Raw genomic sequence first — 23,946 nt, forward strand, 5'->3', positions numbered from 1 at the left:
AAGAAGAGAGCAGCAGGTAGTCTTAGACAAGAAGAGAGCAGCAAGCAATCTCAGACAGGAAGTAAACAACAGGCACTCTCAGACAGGAAGTGAGCAACAGGTAATCTCAGACAGGAAGTGAGAAGCAGGCAGCCTTAGACCGGAAGAGAGAAGCTGGTATCTCAGACCGGATGTGAGCAACAGGCAATCTCACAAAGTGAGGAGCAGGCAATCTCAGACAGGAAGAGAGCAGCAGGGAATATCACACCGGAGGAAAGCAATTTCAGATAGGAAGTGGACAGCAGACAATCTAAGGCTGGAAGTGATCAGTAGCTAGTTTCAGTCAGAAAGTGAGCAGCAGGCAGTCTCAGACAAGAAGAGAGCAGCGGGTAGTCTCAGACAAGAAGAGGGAGCGGCAGGCATTCTCAGACAGAAGTATTTAATTCCATTTTGACACCAGCTTCCTGTAATCCAGTTCACAGCAGCACTCAGACTGGTGGAGGGCTGCACTGTGTGTCTCCCCAGCCTGTGCTGCATTGCAGAATGCATCTTGATTACAGGAGGTGAGAGCAGAATAACAAGCCAGCCAGTTAGCTGCTGACCTACACTGCTGGTGGATGGAGCATATTTTTAAAGCCCTAGTTTCAGGTTTATTTGTAATTGATTTATTATTCATAAATGCCAACTCCATGAGCATTTTAATTTTAGTTTTGCATAGTGTTGAAGATGGTTAGAAAGGTTTGGGAGGGAGACGGGGAGTTATTGCTGTCAATTCTCCACTGAAGAGATATTTCATCACTTCCTGTCCCGTGGACCTCCAGGGAGTTGTGTGGCTTTAGTGTGAAAATGGATGGTCACGGGGAAAGGAAATGACACGCAGCAATAAACAATATTCAGGGATCATCACTCTGAAATGAATAGCTGTCTCTGACACGCTCCCTACTCTCTATGTCAACTTTCTATGGTGTCAGAGCAGAGCCATATAATCCTAATAGAGTTTCTAACCCTTTACAACATTGTCCAAAACTGCAATATTTCTTATCCCGGAGCTGTGCTTCAAATGCATTAAAAACGTGCATTTCACACTGACCTGCAAGAACGATGCATCCTTGACAATTATTAATAATAAATTTGTTGTAATCAGGTCACAGGTGGCCAGGTCCTCACTGCTAATGTACTTGTTCCCCCATTCATATTCACCCCTCCCCCCTCCATTCCCAGCAGTCTGAGCCTGGCATGCTTTAACAGAAATAAACTTGAATTGGGGCTTTAAACGGTTACATGATTGTAGTCTTGTTAGTGCTTTTGTAGTGTTACAAAAGAGGTTGAGTGTTGTATAAGATACTCTTTATTTCGAACTAATCGTTTCTTGAAAGATTACCTTTTGGGAGTATTTCCCTCCTCAGATCCCGAGTATATTGACTCAGTTTCTAACAGTAAGAGCCCTTTTCCACTTTATCAGTTGCTGACAGTTATAGCTGAAATGACAACTGATTTGCAAGGTAATGTCCATGTTTCCCTATGGCTCAGTTCACATTATACGCATTTTAACAGAAAGCTTTTTGAAAATGCGCTGCGGCGGATTAAACCGCATCCGTTTTTGCAGCATATTGTGTAAAAGAGGCCTTAAAGGACCACTATCACAAAAAAAAAAAAATTGTAAAATTTGAAATGTGTGGTTATTCATATAGTTAAAATGTTTCTTTTTTTCCAGAGTGAAATGCACTATAAATTTATTTTTTTCCTGCTTTGCTGTCACTTACAGTAGGTAGTAAAACATCTGACAGATCTGTCAGGTTTTGGACTAGTCCATCTTCTCATAGGGGATCTTTTGGGTCTGCTTTATTTTTAAATGTACTAACTGGATGGCAGTTGTTCAATCCAGCTAGCAAAATAGTGTGCAAGTGAGTAGGGGTACTGTCCTGCATGTTTGTATAGATCCTTTCCATAGAGTGCTTTTGTAAAGAATAAAGGAGATACTGTGAATCCCACATGAGGAGATGGGCTAGTCCAAAACAGATCAGATCTGTCAGATTTTTTACTACCTACTACTACTGTAAGCGACCGCAACATAAAGAAAAGTAATATATAATGCTGTTTTACTCTGAGAGAAATGTACTTCTTATAAATATTTATTTTAAATTTTACAATTGTGATGTTGATGCTTTAACATTTGGAAGTTAAGTCGGTAACGTCAGGATCTGATGAAGTGAATCCCTTCCAAAAGTGATCCTTTGAAGAAACTTAGCATTAGTGCAAAGGAAAAACGTATCGTATACAAGAGGAATAGTACACAACCTCTTTTATTGGTTGTAAGCTGTATACTAACACCAAAGAAGTTGTGTAAAAGGGAAAAAAAAGATGGAGAATGCTTAAAGCCATGAATGTTGGTATAATTGTGATTGCATGTTTCATTCTTGTAGGAAGGAGCAACAGAAGAATCAGAAGACCAACATGTCCGTTTGGGAGCAGCGTACCAGCGAAATGCGTCGGCAGAATTTGATGAATAGCCGGGAGGCATTGTATAGCGAGCTGGATCCAGAAGAGCGTTGGAAGTTGTCTTTCCTGCGCCCAGATGTCAAGACACATCTTGACCGACCATTAGTCGTGGATCCTCAAGAAAACCGTAACAACAACACCAATAAGACGAGGCCCGGAGAAAGCAAGACACCATTGGAACAGCGACTTTCCCACCAACGAGCGGAAGACTATCTGCGCAAACAAGCCAGGTTTCAGGAGCGTGCAAGCAGAGCATATGACATGGGCCAGGAACCTGGCCGAAGGCCCCGGAGTAAAGATCAGGATATTTCTCGTGATGGGCAGGACATGGGCCTCCAGGAAAGGGACAGGACGGGGGAGATAGATGGAGGTGTACGACCACCCCAAGATCCATCCAGGAGACACAGAGGTGGAGGGAGCAAGGAGAGCAGAAGTGGTTCTCCTCTGCCTCGTGGGGACAGCGATCACCGCAGACACAGGGTGCATCGCAGAACAGGGGAAGACCAAGAATATGTGGGTGGAGGTGGAGGTGGGGGTGGGGGTGGGGGTGGAAGGGGAGGAGGTGGCGGAGGAGAAAGGAGACCCCGTCACCCAAGAGAGGGCGGAAGAACAAGGGAGGTCAGTGGTGGAGGGGAAAGTGAGGGTCCCGATGGAGAACGAAGAAGGCGGCATCGCCACACTGCACAATCCACCTATGACAATGACGTCAAGAGAGATGACAGAGAAAGAAGACATCGGAGACGGAAGTGAGTAACGGGCTGTGACTGGGGTACAATAATATCTTGTTTGGCATGAGTTGTAAAAATCATAACCAGACCTCTAAATCAAAATGTTTCCAACCTCTTCCAGTCCAAGGGCTGCTTTCCAGTGTGGATTTTTTATGTGGGAGGGGGGGCTTGGCTGCGAGTTGTCCTGATGATGGTCTTTGTCTTTTGGACCAAGGTGGTGTCCTATGGGGATGGTGGTGTGTTAGGGGTAACAGAGTTAGAGTTTTCGCCATGGTGTGGACATGTGGAAAACCATCACAACCTTCTAAACCTCACACAAGCACCTTCTAAATGGGCCAGAGTCCCCCCCCCCCCCCCAACACAATGTGCCCTGTCCCATGCAGCGCATCACCAGGTGGCACTGTCCTCTCAGCTGTGCTGCTTGTACAGCTCCCAATGGGTGTTCGCAGCAGGTGCCCTGCGGAGGATAAAGCAGCACAGCCGACAGCTGTAACGAGAGGACAACGCCACCTGGTGATGCTCTGATGAACACTGCTCTGCATGAATGAAATTAGAGAGAGAGGGGCCAGGCATACAGAATGGCTTAAGACACCCCAAGTACTGCCACCGCATCTGATGCATATTTTTCTGTTTTGGATGGAGAGTGGTAGAGTTCAGTTTCCATGCTTCTTGCATATTGCTGTCATTCATGCTAGTGAAGAAGTCTCCTCAGTATAACCAGCACCATTGCCAGCGGCCAATTCTGGCTTCTTCACAGGAATGTCAGCAATAGGTGGAAAGCAATAGGTGGAAATAAAAATCTTAGGTTCTATATCCCTCTCATTTAAAATGTATTTTAAAGAAGCACCACCCTCAGTTCCAGCCAGTCCCACAGGGCCTGTCATCCACAGGGTGTAGGAAGATGTGTTTTACAAGGTGGCATAGCAGTATAATAAACACACAACCATGGATTAATCATCACCAGGGCCGCCTTTAGGGCATCACAGGGGCTACTGCTGTATGGGGCCCAAGTGAATCTGGGGCCCGGCAAACAAAGCCACAAACGGTTCCCAGCTGCAGTCTGTGTCTGTCCTTCTGGCTGCCCATTAATGTGATGCCAGGAGGCTCATCCGGGAGTTACCTTAGTCAGTTAGTGAATAAAGTAAACCTGAGACAAATGGGAGGAATGGATTTTTACTATCTGGGGCTCCGTCTAGCACCCTGTAGTCTGTCGGCTCCTTCATTGCCCTTCCGTTCCGATCCGTTGTACTCCTGTGAAGTCTGAACAATCCAGCTGGGTTGTTGAGCGCTGCGCATGCACTCTTCTGGGCAAAGTGCCTCCTCCATCGTGCTCCCATAGCTGCACAAGCGCAATTACAGTCTTAATGAACTGGGCATAGGCACAACGCTCCCAGCCATGGAAGCGTTAAAAGCAAACACAGGGACGTTTGTGTTTTCAGGGATGTTAGTGCTTTCAGGACTTCAGAGATTGTGATATGCCATGTGGGGGCAGAGGGGAGTGAAGGGCGCTCAGTAGGTTTGCCCAAAAATTTCTGATGGTGGCCCTGATCATCACTGTTCACCGCAATGGAAACCGTGTTCTATTTCATTTAAGCCTTAGTCTAGCCAGTGCACACATGCATGTCCACAGGAGCCAGTTGGTACATTGAGCACTCCTGTGAGTTTTCCTCTGAATCATTACTTACTGATTGTCTTGTCTATTGTTTGGACTTGCAGGGACCCCAATGCTCCAGTGCAAAGCTCAGGCCCAAGTCTGTCTACCACGAGGCCCATCCAAGATCGCTCTCGCCAGGAGAACCAGAATCAGCAGCCAGAAAACATGGACAACATCCGCAACAACAAGCTGGTGACGACTGAACCCCCTATGGGAGGAGGAGGAGGCGGTGGAGGTGGAGGCATGAACCACAGCCCGGCTAAAATGGGCAATCACATCAACTGCGCCAACAACAACAGCATTCCCACCGTCAATTCCGCTCCCAGAAGGACTCCTCTTCCAACTAATTCTGGGCCTCCCCCTTCCGCACCAGATCCCACCCAGACGTTCAGTAACCCCTCTGATTCATCCAAAGGGACTAAAACTGTTGAGCAGACCACAGTGGACATCCCACCGCCTTTCCCTGCGCCAGTAGAGAACGCTATTGGACAGGGTAATGTCATTGAGCCACCACTGTTTGATTTTTTGTGTCCATCCCATTGTTTTGGCACTTCCCACAATTTACTTTAAAGTGTATCAGAAGGAAAAAGAAGTCCCCTAAATGGGTACTTACCTCAGTAGAAGGAAGACTCTGGTTAATCCAGAGGCTTTCTCCTCCCCCTCACCTCCACCGATTCCACACTTGGTCCCTCTGAACCTCCTCAGCAAGGGCTTGTCAAATAGTGCAATGCAAGACCACGGTCGTCAGAAAAAGCTATCCCCTTCGTTGGCGCACATATGACTTCAGTGGCAGCATTGCAACAGTCTAATGATCTGATCATTGCCGGAAGCGTGAAAATTAGTGCCCAGAAGTACAAAATTTGCTACACATAAGTACTCTGCACGGATTGATTGATATTGTTCGGTACAAATGATTAAAAGCGATTAAGAGCGAGTATCGTTCGAACTGATGGGATAGAATAGCCATCTTTTACCATCATTGGAACGTGGCTGACCCTTGAGCGACCCGTTGTTTATCTGTTTGTTTCTGACAACCACGGTGAAACTAGCCTAAGGGCTGGATCACACGGACACTTTTGCGATGTTAAATGCGGAGTTTCAGACGCAACCTTTTTGGGATCTACCGCCGTCCCATTCAAGTGAATGGGAGCGTTTAGGGATGGCTTTTCTGAACGCCTGGTGGTTGATCCCAGCATCGCGGCTCTTCTTGAAAGCAACATGCAGCTTTCAGAGGCGGTAAACGCTGGGAAACCAGTGTGGGGAACCTAAACGCCAGCCTTGAAGGCTTCCCAAAAGCCTTCAAAAGCTAGCGGTTAAAAGCTGGCATTTAATCGCCAGTGTTTGAATGTGGCGTCTGGCAAAAACCAACCGTCTGTGTGAACCAGTTCTAAAACAAATGCTGGCATCTTCTCTGTGATTTTGCAGTGAAGAGACAGCAGAAGCTGGCCTTAGAAGATGGATACTGGAACACCCTGTGCTCATAGCAACAGACCAATTAGAGTAAATGTAGAGAACAGAGCTGGGCACCAGTTTGAATTAAGAGGGAGAAGGAGGCGCCCTGGTTGTAGAAAAACTTCTAAAAACAGTTTAAAAGCGAAAAGAATAACGAGGTGTCTTACCTCATTGAGGTAAGACACACCTCATTATCCTTTTCGCTTTTAAACTGTTTTTAGAAGTCTTTATACAACCAGGGCGCCTCTTCTCCCTCTTAATGTGCATAGTACACCCCCGTACATAACCTGTCCGATGGTGGTGACAGTACACATCAGTGACATCTGTCCTCGTTTTTTCTTCTAAAGAGTGACCAATTCCAGGTCCCTCCAGGATCACCCCGAGTGGAGCATGGTTTATGGTCTCCACCTGCTTCCTGTGGTCGATTGCCCCGTGCAACCCTCCTTTGTAAGTAGCATTTATCTTCAATAATTGACATACTGCACTACTGGGCTCCCGTCTTTTGTCTCCTGTGCGTTTTTCATACCAGTGTGAATTGCTGCAAAACTTTAATCCACCTGGTGCACTTACCGTTACAGTTGTAACTGTTACTGTCCTGGATTAAAGTGTGCTTCACACTGGTGCCGTGCTTTGTTCTCTACATTTGCTGTAATCTTCTCTGTGATGCTGATCCCCTGGCTATAAAGCCCTCTAAAATCACTCACCTGGAGCAAGTTTACACTACAGGTGTTCCGACTTCCCTGATCTGTGCTGCCGGCATTACCACCAGAGGATTAGCATAGATGGAAAAGACTAGAGACGGTCAATAAAACGCCAATCATTTGGGCGCGCATGCAAATTAAATGCAGCTTGGAATTCAGCTAACACAAAACGGCAGGAAGTTCATCTCACTTTCTCAATTCCGAGCTGCATGCAAATAATATGCATTTTGCATGCAAGTTTGCATTGTTAGCATGTTGCTGCCCATCTCCAGTAAGGAATCAGACTATATAGCACTTGCCTCAGTGCCCGGACATGTTATGTGATACAGGCCATGCAGAGTGAGGAGCAGCAATGGATTCTGTGATAAAGTGGCACAGAGAATCTCACAAGGCCTGATTATTTCCATAGCAGAATGAAGGTCAGCCTAGAAGATGAATGGAATTATACTGCAAAACTGTAACTCAAATCAGGTCATGCTCCCAGATATAGCAGCACCAGAGACGGCCTGCAATGTTCTGCTGAGGCTAAAGTGGTGGGACAATAGCACCGCCGGCCAGCCACTGAGCTGCAGGGGTCATGTCATCAGGAGTCTGTCTATTCACTATCTATCATCCATCTATATATCTTTTGTCTATCTGTCGGTCTCTTGTCTACTAATCTATCTATCCATCTCTGATCCATCTATCTTTTGTCTATCTATATCACCATTATCTATCTATCTGTGTGTCTGTCTGCCTGTCTGTCTGTCTATCTATCTATCAATCTCTGATCTATCCGTCTATCTATCTATCTATCTATCTATCTCTTGTCTATCTATCTATCTATCTATCTATCTATCTGTGTGTCTATCTATCTTTTGTCTATCTATCTATATCACCATTATCTATCTTTCTGTGTTTCTGTCTATCTATCTATCTATCTCTTGTCTATCTATCTATCTATCTATCTATCATTATCTATCTACAATGTTCCCCATAATTATTCATACTCCTGGCAAATTTTGACTTAAAGTTACTTTTATTCAACCAGCAAGTAATTTTTTGACGGTAAATAACATAGGTGTCTCCAAAAAAGAAAATAAGACGATGTACAAGAGGCATTATTGTGGAAAAAAATATTTCTCAGCTTTAGTTTACATTTGAGCAAACAGTGTCCAGTCCAAAATGATTCATACTCTTCACAGTCTATGGGAAAATCCAAAATTTGATACCATTCCAAATAGTCCAAGCTGTTCTAAAGCATCCTAATTACCCTGATTAATTGGAAATAGCTGTTTTAATCAACTCAGTAGGTGAAAAACAGCAGCTCTCTGCAGTTGGTTTGTGGACAGTCATGGCTAAGACAGAGGAGCTCAGTAGGGACCTGCAGCTGCGAATTGTGGCTGCTCACAAGTCAGGAAAGGGCTACAAGGCCATTTTTAAATGTTTTCAAGGTCCACGGGTTACAGTGAAAAGTATTATTGAAAAATACAAGATGTTCCACACTGTAGAAAATCTCAGAGGTTGTGGTAGGAAGGCAAAAGTGATACCTGTGCTGGCCAGGAGGATAGTGAGAGAGGTGAAAAAGAATCCAAGGATCACCACCAAGGCCATCCAGGTGAATCTGGGCTCTGCTGGTGGCAATGTCTCAAGGCAAACAATCTAACAGACACTGCACACTGCTGGGTTCCACGGATGCAGACCAGGGAGGACGCCACTTTTCCAGATAAGGCACACAAAAGCTTGCTTCGCCTTTGCAAATGCTCATCTGGACAAAGAAGTAGACTTCTGGTCTTCTTTGTTATGGTCATATGAAACAAAAATTGAATTGTTTGGTCACAATGATGTTTCCTTCATTTGGCGTAAAAAAAAAAAGGAGAAGACTTCAACCCAAAGAATACCATCCCCGCTGTCAAACATGGTGGTGGGAACCTAATGCTTTGGGGGTGTTTTTCAGCTAATGGACCAGGGAACCTAATCACAGTAAATGGCACCATTAAAAAAGAGCAATACATGAGGATTCTCAACGACAACATCAGGCAGTCTGCAGAAAAATTTGGCCTTGGGCACCATTGGACATTTCAGCATGACTATGACCCAAAACACACAGTAAAAGCGATGATGAAATGGTTAGCAGACAACAACATTAAAATTTTGGAGTGGCCCAGCCAGAGTCCTGACTTGAATCCAATTGAGAGTCTGTGCAGGGAGCTAAAGATCAGAGTAATGGCAAGAAGATCCTCCTACCTGAAAGATTTGGAGCTTATTGCTAAAGATGATTGGGCAAAAATACCTGTGGAGACATGCAAAAAGCTGGTCTGCAATTATAGGAAGCGTTTGATTGCTATATATTGAGAAGGGTATGAATAATTTTGGACTGGACACTTTTTGATCAAAAAACCAGAAAAATACTTGCTGGTTGAATAAAAGTAACTTTAAGTCAAAATTTGCCAGGGGTCTAAAAAATTATGGGCAGCACTGTATCTATCTATGCCTTGGCTATCTGTCTATCGTCTATTGGTCTATCTGCCGTATCTCTCGCCTATCTCTGGTCTATCTGTCTATCGATCTATTTATTTCTCATCTGTCTAGCTAACTATTGTCTGTTTATCTATCTGTCTATCTATCTTTCTTTCTTTATATCATCTATCAGTCTATCTCTTGTCTATCTATCTCCTCTAAGTTGGGCGCTGGGTGGTGCCACTAGTAAAACATGTTGGTAATTTATATTACCAATATTTTACAATGCATTTACTCAGCATCCATTCCCACTTAACTCCTCCCCTCCTAAAACTGACCACCCACATTCTCAACAGTCTAACTACAACACCCAAACGACCGCAGAGGACCAGTTACAACCATTATTTCCTATGTAATAGCCTATGTATTGCCCCCCCCCCCCCCCCGACTCACCGCTTGCTCGCCTGCCTACTGATAACTAACACAGACTGCCTGCCAATCCTTGCGCCCGAATGACCTGATCCGGTCTGTCTATTCACCCATTTATTCTGCGTCTATCTATTAGTATCTGTCAGTCTATGTGTATATTTTGTCTGTCCCTGACATTTCTGCCCCTCTGACAACTGAAACAAGGAGAGAAAGTGGAGAAACACAAAAAGTCATAAAAATAAACATCCCAACAACTTCCTCCTCCCTTCTTCCCCAGAGCGGAGTTTCGCTCTCATATTCAGTGCTACTCCATTGATTTTTCTGTTTAGCCCACAGAAGTTCTCTCTTTGGTTGTTTGTACCACTTGGGCCACCATTCTGTTTTGGATCAGAGTGTAATAAACAACTTTTCATTGTTCCGTGTTTCTGGTCCAGTAGGAAGAGCCCGCTCTAATGCCTGTTCCTCTACCTCTTGTAGTGAATAAGACGGTGGCCGTCTCTCCCCTACCTCAGAAAGAGGATGAGAAGAAGGAGGAAGAAGAGGATGATGATGATGGCAAAGGTCCCAAGCCGATGCCACCGTACAGCTCCATGTTCATCCTGTCCACCACAAATCCGTAAGTTATGTCTCTATAGGACATGAGTGTTACTACAGGGGAGCAGCCCCTGCCACTGCACAGGGACCCCAAGCTATAAGAGGGCCCCAACTACTAACCTCCCCTACCTCTAATAAAGGGGTCCATCCTTCAGATCAGGTGTTTTGTGGCTACTCTTGTTATTGGTGTGAAGTCCACACTTCTTTTATGACCCTTGTGAGATGGACCTCCAGACCATGAGGGTCTCAAGGGGTTGGCAAGGTTAAAGAGTGTGAATGTTGGGGGGGGGGGGGGCATCAATATTTGTCAGGGGGCCCTATGATTTACAGTTCCGCCCCTGCTGCAGGCCTTATTGTCCAAAGGAGCCCGTACATTGGCAGATGGCCAGAAGATTCAAACACCAGATCTTTCTTTGATCAAATCTGATCAGAGAGGGATCTATTACTGACAATGTATTGTACACACATTTCCAATAGATTTCAGCATGTCTTTGCTGCTAATCTTTAGTAATTATTCATAGTACACAACCAGTTCAGTATATCATATATTTTGTTTTCGCTTCAGTGTCTCTTTAAGCTGCACTGTTAAGCAGCGCACCTTAATGTGAAGGAGCGGCCGCTAATGCATGCCTTACATAGTTGCACTCGCTGCTATGTAAGGAGCGTGCCTTCCTTAGATAGGAGCGTGCCTTCCTTAGATAGGAGCGTGCCTTACTTAGATAGGAGCCTACCTTCCTTAGATAGTAGCGTGCCTTCCTTAGATAGGAGCGTGCCTTCCTTAGATAGGTGAGTGCCTTCCTTAGGAGACTGCCTTCCTTAGATAGGAGCGTGCCTTCCTTATGCTGGGCATACACAGACAGGAGGGAGGCTTATCAATCGAGCCTGATGGCTCAATTGATAAGATCCAACCTGTCCGATACCCCGCCGGATCGATACTGCGCTCGATACTGGCGGGGAGAACAATGGGAGAAAGGAGCCGCCCGCGGGGATGAGCGGGGATCAATCGGCGCGCACGAGCAGGGATGCGCCAGCATCGAGCCAGAGGCTCGATCTGGTGCATAATCTATGCCGTGTATGCCCGGCATTAGATAGGAGCATGCCTTCCTTAGGAGAGTGCCTTCCTTAGATAGGAGCGTGCCTTCCTTAGAAAGGAGCGTGCCTTCCTTAGATAGGATAGTGCCTTCCTTAGATAGGAGTGTGCCTTCTTAAGATAGGATAGTGCCTTCCTTAGATAGGAGCGTGCCTTCCTTAGGAGAGTGCCTTCCTTAGATAGGAGCGTGCCTTCCTTAGGAGAGTGCCTTCCTTAGATAGGAGCGTGCCTTCCTTAGATAGGAGAGTGCCTTCCTTAGATAGGAGTGTGCCTTCCTTAGATAGGAGAGTGCCTTCCTTAGATAGGAGCGTGCCTTCCTTAGATAGGATAGTGCCTTCCTTAGATAGGAGCGTGCCTTCCTTAGATAGGAGAGTGCCTTCCTTAGATAGGAGTGTGCCTTCCTTAGATAGGAGAGTGCCTTCCTTAGATAGGAGCGTGCCTTCCTTAGATAGGATAGTGCCTTCCTTAGATAGGAGAGTGCCTTCCTTAGATAGGAGCGTGCCTTCCTTAGGAGAGTGCCTTCCTTAGATAGGAGCGTGCCTTCCTTAGATAGGAGAATGCCTTCCTTAGATAGGAGTGTGCCTTCCTTAGATAGGAGAGTGCCTTCCTTAGATAGGAGCGTGCCTTCCTTAGATAGGAGCGTGCCTTCCATAGATAGCAGCGTGCCTTCCTTAGATAGGAGTGTGCCCTCCTTAGATAGGAGAGTGCCTTCCTTAGATAGGAGCGTGCCTTCCTTAGTAGCGTACCTTGCTATAGATAGTTACTGTGTATAGGAAGGCACGCTCCTATCTAAGGAAGGCACTCTCCTAAGGAAGGCTTGCTCCTTACATAGCAGCGAGCGCTACTATGTAAGGCATGCATTAGCGGCCGCTCCTTCACATTAAGGTGCGCTGCTTTAGCAGTGCAGCTTAATGAATCAAGCCCAATGACTCTTGCTGTAATGTCATCCAGTCATGCACAGATAGCTCATCCGAGCTGCATGGTGCTACCTAATGCTGGAAGCCTGAAAGGAGAGGAGCAGGAGGACTCATTAGGTAAACAATAGGAATTAGTGGAGAAAAATCCAACATCGTTGATTGCATTTTAGCTGAAGCAGAGATGCTGCACACGACAGAGGCACTTGTACAAACATTAGACTTATCCAATCGTCAGTGATGAGTTCAGGTGACAGTAATGTAATAGCTGCACAGTTGTTCAGAGATTGCAGCCTTTTCTCCTGTCCTGGTTATTTTCTCCTCTCTTTGCTTCTGTTGCAGGTTACGCCGGCTGTGTCATTACATTGTCACCCTGCGATACTTTGAGATGTGCATCTTGCTGGTCATCGCCATGAGCAGTATAGCCCTCGCCGCAGAGGACCCCGTGTACCCAGAGGCCACCAGGAACATTGTGAGTCATACTTATCTACTGACATGTCCTGTTCCGTGCCGATAAAAACGGGTGCCTTGGCTTGCCGTCTGCTAGCCAGTAAAGCCTAGTGCACACTTTCAATTATGATTGGTCAATCACTGACCGATTTTGCCGCCTCAATGCAGTATGAGGGCTTACCTACACAATCTACTCACAGTATTCACAATTTGTTGACATTCGTACTGCATGGAGTGGTAAAATTGGTCAGTGACTGGTCAATTAAAATTGGATGTTTGTATGCACCTTAAAGCCTGGTACACACCTTCAATGTTGATTGGCCAATCACTGACCAATTTTTCCATCTCCATGTAGTATGATATCTTACCTCATACTACGTCAGGCACCCATAGACACAGTACTTTGGTCAGTTTAAATGTCTGTTTCAGTCTACCTGGTAATGCGTGACTAACAGCTGCTAGGAAGGATCTTCTCTGGCTGAGGATAGGGTAAGGGGAGGCATTGCATGACAAACTCCATTCACCACTACACTGGCATGGCCCTGGCACCTTAAGCTGTGTACCAACTCTCAAGAATGGGCATCACAATAGCCCCGTGACCTCTGCCATCGGTGGGGGGAGGATGGGCAGGAGCTGAGAGGGGGACAGTCCTGCAGAGTGACAGAGGAGCATTATATATTATCTGGCAAAACAGGTCCTCTTTACTTCCTGTTCAGTTAACAAGTGAAGGTGAAGTGCAGCCAGCCAATCACCATGCGGCTTCCGATCCTGTCACCTGACAAGGGATGGAAGCTGCATGGTGATTGGCTGGCTGCATGGCACTTGCAAATTAAACAGAAATGAAGAGGACCTGTTTTGCCCGGTAATGTTTAATACTCTTCTGTCCCTCTACAAGGCTGACAAACACCCCCCCCCCCCCCCCGTGAATCCTATACATTGCATTGAAGAGCAAACACTCCAAAACGCTGCAGGACCTGCGATTGTGATTTGGTGTAATCGCAATCGCTCCTGAGGGTTCGACTGCATTGACTTTCATTAACCAAGCACTTTGTGAAATCGCCAGATCCCAAAACACTGCTTCTAAAATCACTGTAGTGGACCATAGCCCACTGACAGTGTGAAAATAGAGTTTTCTGGGTATCAGCCCCCAAGGTGTGCAGCGTACCTGCAGCCCAGACCTCAGGGGCAGCCAGTGGAGACAGGGCCGGTTCTAGCTACAGTGGGGCCCTGGGGCAAAAGTAACTTGGGGGGGCCCTGATGCCCCCTTCCAACCAAATCATCCCCAGGGCCTCTGAGCCGGCTCCAATCCCCGCAGTAACACAATATCATTAGGTGTGCATGATATGTCCCCTAAAAAGCATTTTTGGGATTCCCATTATTCACCTCCTCCTTTTCTTTACAAAGTAAACACACAGCATCCCCACTGTCATTGGCCACCACAGCTGGAGGCGAGGAGGTGCACGGGGGGGGGGAGGGGGCGGGGGCACAGGCTGTGGGGCCCTGGGGCAATTGCCCCCTTTGCCTCTATGGAAGCGCCATCCCTGAGTGGAGACCCTTTTGCAGAGGAAGAGTTAATGAGTAGAGGAGGAAGCTGTGCCGGGGACTCAGCGTGAGGTGCGCTGGACTGACAGCCCGTTAATCATATCGCCCTCCCGCAGCACTGCTTACTCTGCAGATCCCGTCTGTGTGTGCGCACTGCACGCTCCCGCGAGGGGAGAGGAGGAGATGGAGGGATGAGAGTGCAGGCTGATTGAAATAATGGGAACATTGGCCCCAGTGGGATAAAAGAAGCTGAGAGTGGTGGATATAAATAGCACTTTATAGTGGTTATATATAACCAAGCATATTTTTATATTTATATGCCTTTGCACAAAATTAAAGGACCAGTGCATCTAAGACACTGATAACGTCTATGTATGGGAACATTTATTAGCATGAGCAAATCTCTGTGTAAAGACACACAACACGATTAGCTAGAAGAAGGGCACGGCGATAAGATCATTTAGCTGGCTGTTAAAGCAGATCCGAACTTGCTCTCTGCTCTGAAAGATACGCAACAGCATAATAACCTTTGAAGAAAAACATTTCTTTATTACAGCTGATACACATCTTGCAATTAATCTTCAGTGTGTCTACTTCCTGCTTTCAAGGAAGCAGACGTAGGGTTAACATCCTGTGTTTACAAATTAGCTGCTCTCCAGAGGCAGCATAGATTCCTGTGCTGACACAGCTGAGAGATCAAATTACAACTTGGGATTAGCCACAGATGAGGGGGAATTAGACAGGCTAAACTTTCTAAATACACACAATGTGCATTTCTCTATCCTTATGTCCTGTGCAAGAGTTCAGGTCCACTTTAATGAGGACTCAAGAATGGCAGGAACAATGGAATCGGGGAAGTTGTACGCAGGCTTCTACAATAGTCTGTGCAACATGGAAGTGTTCCCTCCTAGAGGAATGACTGTGCTTGGAGCTGACTCTGTCTCTAGGCAGTCATATGCAAACCTTACTGGTGTGTGTGGTATGCCCTGCATAGGGGATACATCATTTCTAAATCACCCTGGTAGAATAAGCCTAATGATAGCTAACAGGCTCTACAGCTGTAGAAAGGTACTGCTGACTGGCTGTGAGCAAGTTTGTTGGGGTAGCCTGTGGGGTGGGATAGCTAGCACTGCTTGAGCATTAGCCATGATCCGGCACTGCTTAGAGAGGAACTTTAACCCAGAATTGACTTTATCCCAATCAGTAGCCGATAACCCCTTTCCCACGAGAAATCTTAAGCTTTTCTTGAATAGATCATCAGGGGGCTCGGTTTGGCTGATATTGTGGTGAAACCCCTCCCACAGTGTGATGTCATGACCAAGGTCCTAGCAGTTTCCTGTCTGTGAACCTTTCTCTTCTTCAACCCTTCAGGGTTTCCACTAGTGCTGAAAACAGGCAAATCGTGCGGGGAAACTGTCATGGGAATAATGGTGCCGCCGGCCAAATTGCTTGTCATAGCGGTTCGGCTGACATTGCGAGTGGCAGCGAATCCCATAGCCGTGCATGCACCGGCTTCCAAGATTCGGCTGCGCACTCGCAGAAGAGGAAGTGCCGCCGCGAGTCTTGTAGGACGCGCAGCGGCTAGTGGAACACCAGTGAAAACGTCCAAAGTGTAGCACATTCTGGAGGTGCCTGTTGGATGTATGGGCGGTGGGTGCAGGGCTCTGATTATGCCTTGGAAGAAGCTCCCAATGAGCGGAATGGCCATCAGGCATAGTCAGCGCCTGAGAAAAAGACTTGTTGTTTGACAAAGGTATACTAATCATGTAAAACATCTCATTTGTGACCTGTCGGTTTGTTAATCACATTTCTTTCTGTCTTCAGGTTCTGCGGTATTTTGACTATGTGTTCACTGGCGTCTTCACCTTCGAGATGGTTATCAAGGTAGGAAGTGAAGTGGCATCAGCTGATTACAGAGGTGTTAAATCTGGGGATTGGCCACCCTGTGTGCTCAGTGCGTAGGTGGTCTGTAGATAGAACAGTGCAGATCATATACTGTGCCTATAATGAGAAAAAGATAGGGACCCTGACCAGGGTAGGGCCCTATTTGAGCCGACCTTATTAATTACCGTAACAAAAGCTATGACACCCAATTGGAGTTATAAGGCCACAGCTTTATTACAGTGTTGACATTAAACATTAAATGAGCTGTGACAAGAAACACTGAAATAAAAAGGGGGGGAAGGAAACAAAAACATATTACAATCACAACATATTTCTATTGACAGATGGCGGGGAGCTTGAGCGCTCTGCAGGTCCCTTGACAATGCCCTCCCGTGCCGGCCACCAGCCTTCGGCTTACATTATCACATTATACATTATTGCATTATCCATTATTGCCATTATCCATTATCATTATCATATATATTCCATTATGGGATCCTCATTTGGCGCATTAATTGGTTATGCCAGCTCGGTGGGGAATACTTTCTCGATGTCCAAAGATACGGCATTGTCAAGGACCCGCCACAGCATTCGTCTTTTCCCTCTCAAGGACGAATGCCCGCCCACACGCAGAGCGCTGCCTCGAGAGCCTCTCTCAGGCCATATAAAAGAGACAGCGAGATATCCTCCCGCTGTACCCCCCCCCCCTACTTCTATTGGGGCATACCCGCTCCCCCACCTTAGAGCTCCATGGAAAGGTTAATGCAAAAGCCAGTTGAAACAGCCGACTTTCGTGTTCACTGCGGCCATATACCTCCAGTGCGCCCGGTAGTTCCAATCCGCCGTGCCAGCGTGATGGCCGTTAAGCCTGGGTCGATCCCGTCGTTTACCGACGTGCCCCATGGGTGTGATAGGTGATGGGTTAAGCGATATTTACTTGCCTCTCTTTTGAGGCCCCCCCCCCCCTAGGGGGGAGATGTGTAGGTTGGTTATAGTTTTGCGTTTGCCGTTTGAGCAGGCCGATCTGCTTGGCCAAACGCCATATGCTAGAAGGTCGGCTTGCTCCCTGTTGGGGTACCTAACTAGCCATGGGGCCATCGCCGCGATGTTAACTGGCGTGACCCCCTCTCCCCGTTCATTGCTCTGTCTTGGTTCCCTGTGTGTTCTTGTTTCTTTTGAAACAGTTAGCCCCTGGATGCCCGCTGGCCCCGCAGGCTGCGCAATCGTGCTTATATCTGCATGTGGATCCCCGCTCGCAGGTGTCATTGTTGTATTTCCAGCATAAACCTTTTTTCTGCTGGGCCAGTGAGGCATCTGCCCCGCCGTCCTGCGCTCTAAAAGGGGTGTTGTGGCCCCCCTTGTACTCGCTACCGTACTCCGGCTTGTCTGGGCTACTCAGCGACATCCATAGCATGATGTCCCTGTGTTCCCACGTCAAAGATGACCTGACTGCCATCCTTTGGCGAAACTGCTCATCGTATAGCAGCCAGGCCTTCCCTCCGTATTTGTGGTGTGCTTCCCTGATGCCGTCCAAGTAACAGAACATTGCTGCGCATTGTTCTGGGTTCTTTTCCCCCACTATGCTGGCGAAGATGTGAAACGCCCTAGACCAGTTGGGGAATGTCCTGGGTATTAGTCTATACATTCGCCTTATGTTGTCCTCCTCCTTGCGGTGTTCTTTGCCCATTTCCCACTTGTCTATGTTAAAGTTATCCAGGGGGAGTACTGTGAATATGTCAATGTACTGACCCTTCCAAATTTTTTCCTTTGTTTCATCTGACACGTGGAAACCTAAGGGGCCCGCAAAGCAGATGTAGGTGCTGCTCTTAGCCGAATCGGCTAGACGGGGTGCCCGTCCGGGCTTCTCGGTCGTTGCCACCTCTGGGGCTGCGGCGACCGGCGGTTGACCGTTCCCAACCTCTGGAACCGAGCCGCACACCTCCGTCTGCTTCGCGGGCCTTGCTTCCTCACCCCCACCCCAGGCCCCTCCCTGCTGGGTTGTATTATTTGCCCTAATGGCCTTTAGGATTTCCAGCAGTAAAGCCCGCTGGTCCCCCTCCTGAGAAACACCGTTAGCAGTTGTAGAAGCATACATTTCGTTGGCAATCGTTTTGTTAGTCTCACCTGCTTGGTTTTCCGCCTCCTGGAGTGCCGCTGGTCCATCTCTTCCATGTGGCCCCTGAGCTATCTGCTCCCCGGAGCCGTGATGGGCGACCTGCTGAGGCAATAAGAAAGAGGCAACTCCCTCCGCCCAGTTGTACCGCTGCCGCGCGCCCTGCTGCTGCCGTCCTTCCCCGCTGCTGCTGGCCCGGCCTTGCGCCTGGTCCACCCTCGCTTCCCACGCGCCTTCTTGATATCCCCATCCGCCCTCTTGCTGGCCCCCGTACTGGCCCTGATCCTCCTCCTGGTCTCCTTCGCTCTCCCCCCCCTCCTCTGCCGAACTCACCTCCGTGGCGTGCTCCGGCTGTTGTTGCCGCCCTCTGCCCCCCTCCCACCTGCCGGGCCTCAGTGCTGCCCCCTGACCCCCACCCTGGCTTCTCGTGGCCCCCCTGCCCGCTGCCCTCTTCCCCCTAGCCTTGCGGCCCCCCCCCCCCTGTGCTGCCCTGCGTCCCTCTGTCCTCCTGGGGCCCCCTCTGTCTGTGGCCCCTGCCTCCCCCCAACGGCTCCCGGATCCGTGTTGGGGCTCTGCGGTGAGCCCTTTACTTGTCCCAGTGCCTGCAGGCTCGGGGCTGGGCTGGGTCCCCCTAGATGGCCATGTCTGTACGGCCTATGGGTGGGGGTGGCCGCTTGGTGGCTGGTTGGGGATGGGGTGCGCTGCGCTGCGGGGGTTGATGCAGGGCCCCCCCTGGCCCCACCGCTGCGTTCGCCGCCGCGTTGGACGCGCTGACAGGGCCACTTGCCTGCATTGTCCCGGCGGCGGCCATTTTGCCGTGGGCTTGAGGAGCTGGGACGGCGGCCATTTTTTTGGAGACCCGGGTGGCGGCCATCTTGTGGGAGCTCCTTGCGGCGGCCATTTTGGGTTGGGCCTCGAGGGGGGAGAGGGAGGGGGCGTGGACCTTCTGCCTGCTCCTGTACGGGCGAGCGAGTCTCCCCACTCCGGCCCCTATCCGCCCCACCATTGCGTTCCCCGCAATCCGCCGCCGCTGCCTGGGCCCCCATGTTCCCCGCGCTGACCTCCGCTCCGATGGGGCCCTCCTCCCCCCGCCCCCCACAATCCGCCGCCGCTGTTCTCCCCTGCTGACCTGCTACTTGGGACTGGGCCCCGCCGCCCCCCATGCCGACCTCCGCAGTGATGGGACCTTCCTCCCCCCGCCTCCTGCTCCTGGCTGGGGAACCTGCGGGGCTGAAGCGGACCGGAGGCCTCCTTCTCCTCGTGCCCTCCGGCCGTGGAGCCCCAGACAGGTTAGTGAGCTGGGCCTGCAGCCACAGCATCCCCTGCTCCCCCGGCATGGCCCGCACCCGGTCCCAAAGCTGCTGTATAGGGGCATCCATGGCTGTCCCTGTTGGTATACTGTGCAGCTGTTTGGGGAGGGTGGGGGGGGGGCTTCGTATGTGTTGGATGGGTCGGGGCACTGGGGTGGTATCGCTGGGACGGGGTGGCTGGGATGGGTGGGCTGAAATGGATGGTGGCTGGGATGGGTGGGCTGAAATGGATGTGAAGCGATGGGCTGCGCTGGGAGGGATGGGTGGATTGGCTGGCACTAAAGGGGCTACCGAGGCTGGATGGGAGGGAGGCCTGGAGTGCCCAGAGGCAGTATGAGATGGGATGTTAATTAGACTCTGCAGTTCTGCGAAATTGCATGTTTCTGCCGGGAGGGGAGCTGCTGTTTGTGGGCCTGATGCTGGGAGAAGGTTGGGGAGAGATTTCTGTCTAAGGGCCTAGTAAGAAAAGCCTGCACTTACCCCAGCCTTTGCTCCAGCGAAGAGAGAAGTTTGCTGCATCCACACGATCCCAAAAGGAAGGCTGCCAGGCCAGCCCCCTGGTCTTATAGTGTCCTGGCCCTGGCCAGGACACTCCAACTTTCTTTCACACCTGGCGACCCTATTGTTCTTGGACAGTCCAGCTCAGAGCCCACCCGGTCACGCCCCTTCTCGCCCTAGCTTCGCCCAGCTCTCAGGTTACTAACTCCTTCCTTTTAACAGCTAGCTCATATTGCTTATTCCAAATTGCTTATACATGTCCTGTCTGTCATTAAAGTGACCCTGTAGTGAAAGGGATATGGAGACTGCTATATTCCTTTCCTTTCAAGCAATGCCAGTTGCCTGGCTTTCCTGCTGGGCAGCACGGTGGCGTAGTGGTTAGCTCTCTCGCCTTGCAGCACTGGGTCCCTGGTTCGAATCCCAGCCAGGGCACTATCTGCAAAGAGTTTGTATGTTCTCTCCGTGTCTGCGTGGGTTTCCTCCGGGCACTCCGGTTTCCTCCCACATTCCAAAAACATACGGATAAGTTAATTGGCTCCCCCTAAAAAAAATTGGCCCTAGACTACAGTACTTACACTACATAATATAGACATATGGCAATGGTAGGGATTAGATTGTGAGCTCCTTTGAGGGACAGTTAGTGACAAGATATCTATATACACTGTACAGCGCTGCGTAATATGTCGGCGCTATATAAATACTAAATAATAATAATAATATCTTTGGCTGCAGTAATGTCTGAATCACTGACCTGAAACAAGCATGCAGCTAATCTAGTCAGACTTCAGTCACAAACATCTGCAGCATGCTTGTTCAGGGTCTATAGCTAAAAGTATTAGAAGCAGAGGATCAGCAGGACAGCCAGGCAATGTGCATTGTTTAAAAGGAAATAAATATGGCAGCCTCCATATACCTCTCACTACAGGTTCCTATTTAAATTCAGATAATAAGGAGAGTGAACCAGATGTGGAGCAAAACATGCCTTAGGTGTGGCTAAATGAACCCAAAAAGAACAAGGCCAATTCTAATAAAAATCAGGGTGATAAATAAAATGGACCTTGTATAGGTAGATAAAATAGCTGTATCATGGGCCGAATGTGCTGGTCAAGCCGTACTACAGTTTGCTTTCTTCTCTGTGTAAATGTAACTGGTAGGCGGGTCAATTAGAAGTGACCATGTGACTCCCAAAGTTGGAAGACCAGACTACATTTCCCAGCATTACAGCAGAAAGCATTTGGGTAGCAGTAATAACTAAGAGCTGCTGTGACAGAGGCAGTGAGGAGAGTGCAGCATGGGAATAGTTTGCACATTTGTTTCTTTAGCTGCATGGTTTAGTGCTCACCTTATCTGTATTCAGTGTTATGCAGAAGGGATGTTTGTCATTACGCTGCCACAGTCTGCTCACTTTCTGAACAATTAGCGGCAAAGTGCTGGGATTCTGTAGCTGAATCCGTAGGTGTACAGCTGCAGGCAAGCACAGCTATAAAGCACAGATTTTAATATTTTGAAAATGCAGTGTGAAAAGTAACACTTATCATTTATGCTAAGTATAATAATTGCTTTTGGGAATTAAATACTTACATTTTGGGTTTTGTTGGGCTGAATGCAGGCTGTGCTGTTGGCTGAGCCACAGAGTACAACATTTAATGCAAACCTGCAGAATAATTCAAATAAAAAAACAGATACTTACCTAAGGAGAGGGAAGGCTCTGGGTCCTATAGAGCCTTCCTGTTCCTCTCATGGTCACTTTGTTCCATTGCTGTCTTCCCCATTCAAATCTCCCGTTGCAGGAGGCTTTGGAAGTCTCAGGCACTCGGGCTCCCGAAAATGGGCGGCTCCATACTGGGCAAGCCTGAGTGCGCAGGAGAGCGTGCTGGCGCATGTGCACCTCGGAGCCGCCCGGGCTCCCGAAGACTTCCGAATCCTCCCGCGGCAGAAGAGAGCAGTCTGACCTGTCGGTTGGAGACTGCTAATGGGTAGACAGCGCTGGAACGAGGGTACCACGAGAAGAACGGGAAGGCTCAATAGGACCCAGAACCTTCCCTCTCCTGATGTATCTGTTTTTTATTGGAATTACACATCAGGTTCATTTTAAAGCTTTCTAGGGTAAAGACAGTTCTTCCTCAAGCATAATGTGGATGACCTCAGGTACGTTCCATCTGGACCTGTCCTGGGCATATAGAGAAGGTCCAGGGCCAGGCTCATAACTGGGCAGAAGTAATAATTTGTCATAGCTGACCATGAGTATATTGTCTTCATTAGGATAAACTGAGCAGAAATGGTTACGCTGATGATGAGACTGTCTGCTTTGGTTCAACTATCATTCTTCTCTCCATAGATGGTGGATCTGGGTCTCATTCTTCACCAGGGAGCTTACTTCCGAGACCTGTGGAACATCCTCGATTTCATCGTAGTTTGTGGTGCACTGGTAGCTTTTGCTTTCTCGTAAGTTCTTAACTTTCTTAAACTCCTTGGTCACAGCAGATAGTTTGGATCATGGTAATACTTGTCTCCTTGGGCAGGAATGTTTGGCCAATGGCGTCGTGTTAATGCATGGAAAGATATTTAATGGCATTATTACTAATGAATGCAGGCATAAGTTGACTGCCATGATTGGCTTGGCCTTGTTTGCATCAATCTGATTGTAAATAATTATAGACATCACTATCAATAACTCTTTTGTATGTTGGACACATGATGTGGCCCAGTGCACGTGAGGCGTGCATGAAAAAGGGGTGCGTGGAAATTTGGGCGTACAATTTTGGCTACTAGAATGTCGGTAAAATAATACCAATATTTTACAACAACTTGACCTAACCCTGTTCTCACACAGAACCCTCCCTTACCGATGCCTAACCTTAACCACCCCCCTCCACCTAACCTTTAAAAACACCCCCCACACCCAACCTTACCCCGCCCCCCTTTCCCCCCATGCTTAACCTTAACCGACCTCTGCCACCAATCCGCACCCAAATTTCACAGTAAAGCTGCAAATTATAATGGCACCTATGACAGTGCCCAGGTTTCTGCCGATAGTGGTCGCCCACATTTCCTGCTTCGCATGCAAAAGTTGACCATGATGGAGTTCAGTTGATGTAATATATTATTTTCTGTCCTATAAATGATCCCTTACCTAGCTTAACCTTTTTACCGTCTCATTTGTGTAACACTAACTCCCTCCTCTACTATGACTGATCCCTTACCTAGCTTAACCTTACATCCACCCACTATCCCATGTCCTACCCTAGCTTCCACCTCTCCTACGACTAATCGCTTACCTGGCTTAACCTACTTTTCTTACCTTCACCCACTATCCCATGTCTAACCCTAACTCCTTCCTCTATGACTGACCCCTTACTATGACTGATCCCTTACCTTCACCTTAACCTTACCTTCACCCACTGTCCCATGTCTAACCATAACTCCCTCCTCTACTATGACTGATCCCTTACCTAGCTTAAACTTACCTTCACCCACTGTCCCATGTCTAACCCTAACTTCCTCCTCTCCTATGACTTACCCCTTACCTAGCTTATTCTTACCTTCACCCACTGTCCTATGTCTAACCCTAGCTTCCTCCACTCCTATGGCTGATCCCTTACCTAGCTTATTCTTACCTTCACCCACTGTCCTATGTCTAACCCTAGCTTCCTCCTCTCCTATGACTGAC

The 23,946-nt window shown here is 48.2% G+C and overlaps 1 protein-coding gene across 1 annotated transcript in view; it reads left to right on the forward strand.

The window, feature by feature from the left end:
• CACNA1A (calcium voltage-gated channel subunit alpha1 A) overlaps positions 1-23,946 on the forward strand; it is a 313,214-nt gene that overhangs the window by 141,577 nt on the left and 147,691 nt on the right. Inside the window, exons 18-23 of the mRNA XM_068274204.1 lie at positions 2,403-3,224; positions 4,923-5,353; positions 10,359-10,497; positions 12,822-12,951; positions 16,296-16,355; positions 22,615-22,721. Coding sequence (XP_068130305.1) covers positions 2,403-3,224; positions 4,923-5,353; positions 10,359-10,497; positions 12,822-12,951; positions 16,296-16,355; positions 22,615-22,721 — 1,689 coding nt within the window. The remainder of the gene's footprint in view (positions 1-2,402; positions 3,225-4,922; positions 5,354-10,358; positions 10,498-12,821; positions 12,952-16,295; positions 16,356-22,614; positions 22,722-23,946) is intronic.

The sequence above is a fragment of the Hyperolius riggenbachi genome, chromosome 3, assembly GCF_040937935.1.
Source record: "Hyperolius riggenbachi isolate aHypRig1 chromosome 3, aHypRig1.pri, whole genome shotgun sequence".
Taxonomy (NCBI): Eukaryota; Metazoa; Chordata; class Amphibia; order Anura; family Hyperoliidae; genus Hyperolius; species Hyperolius riggenbachi.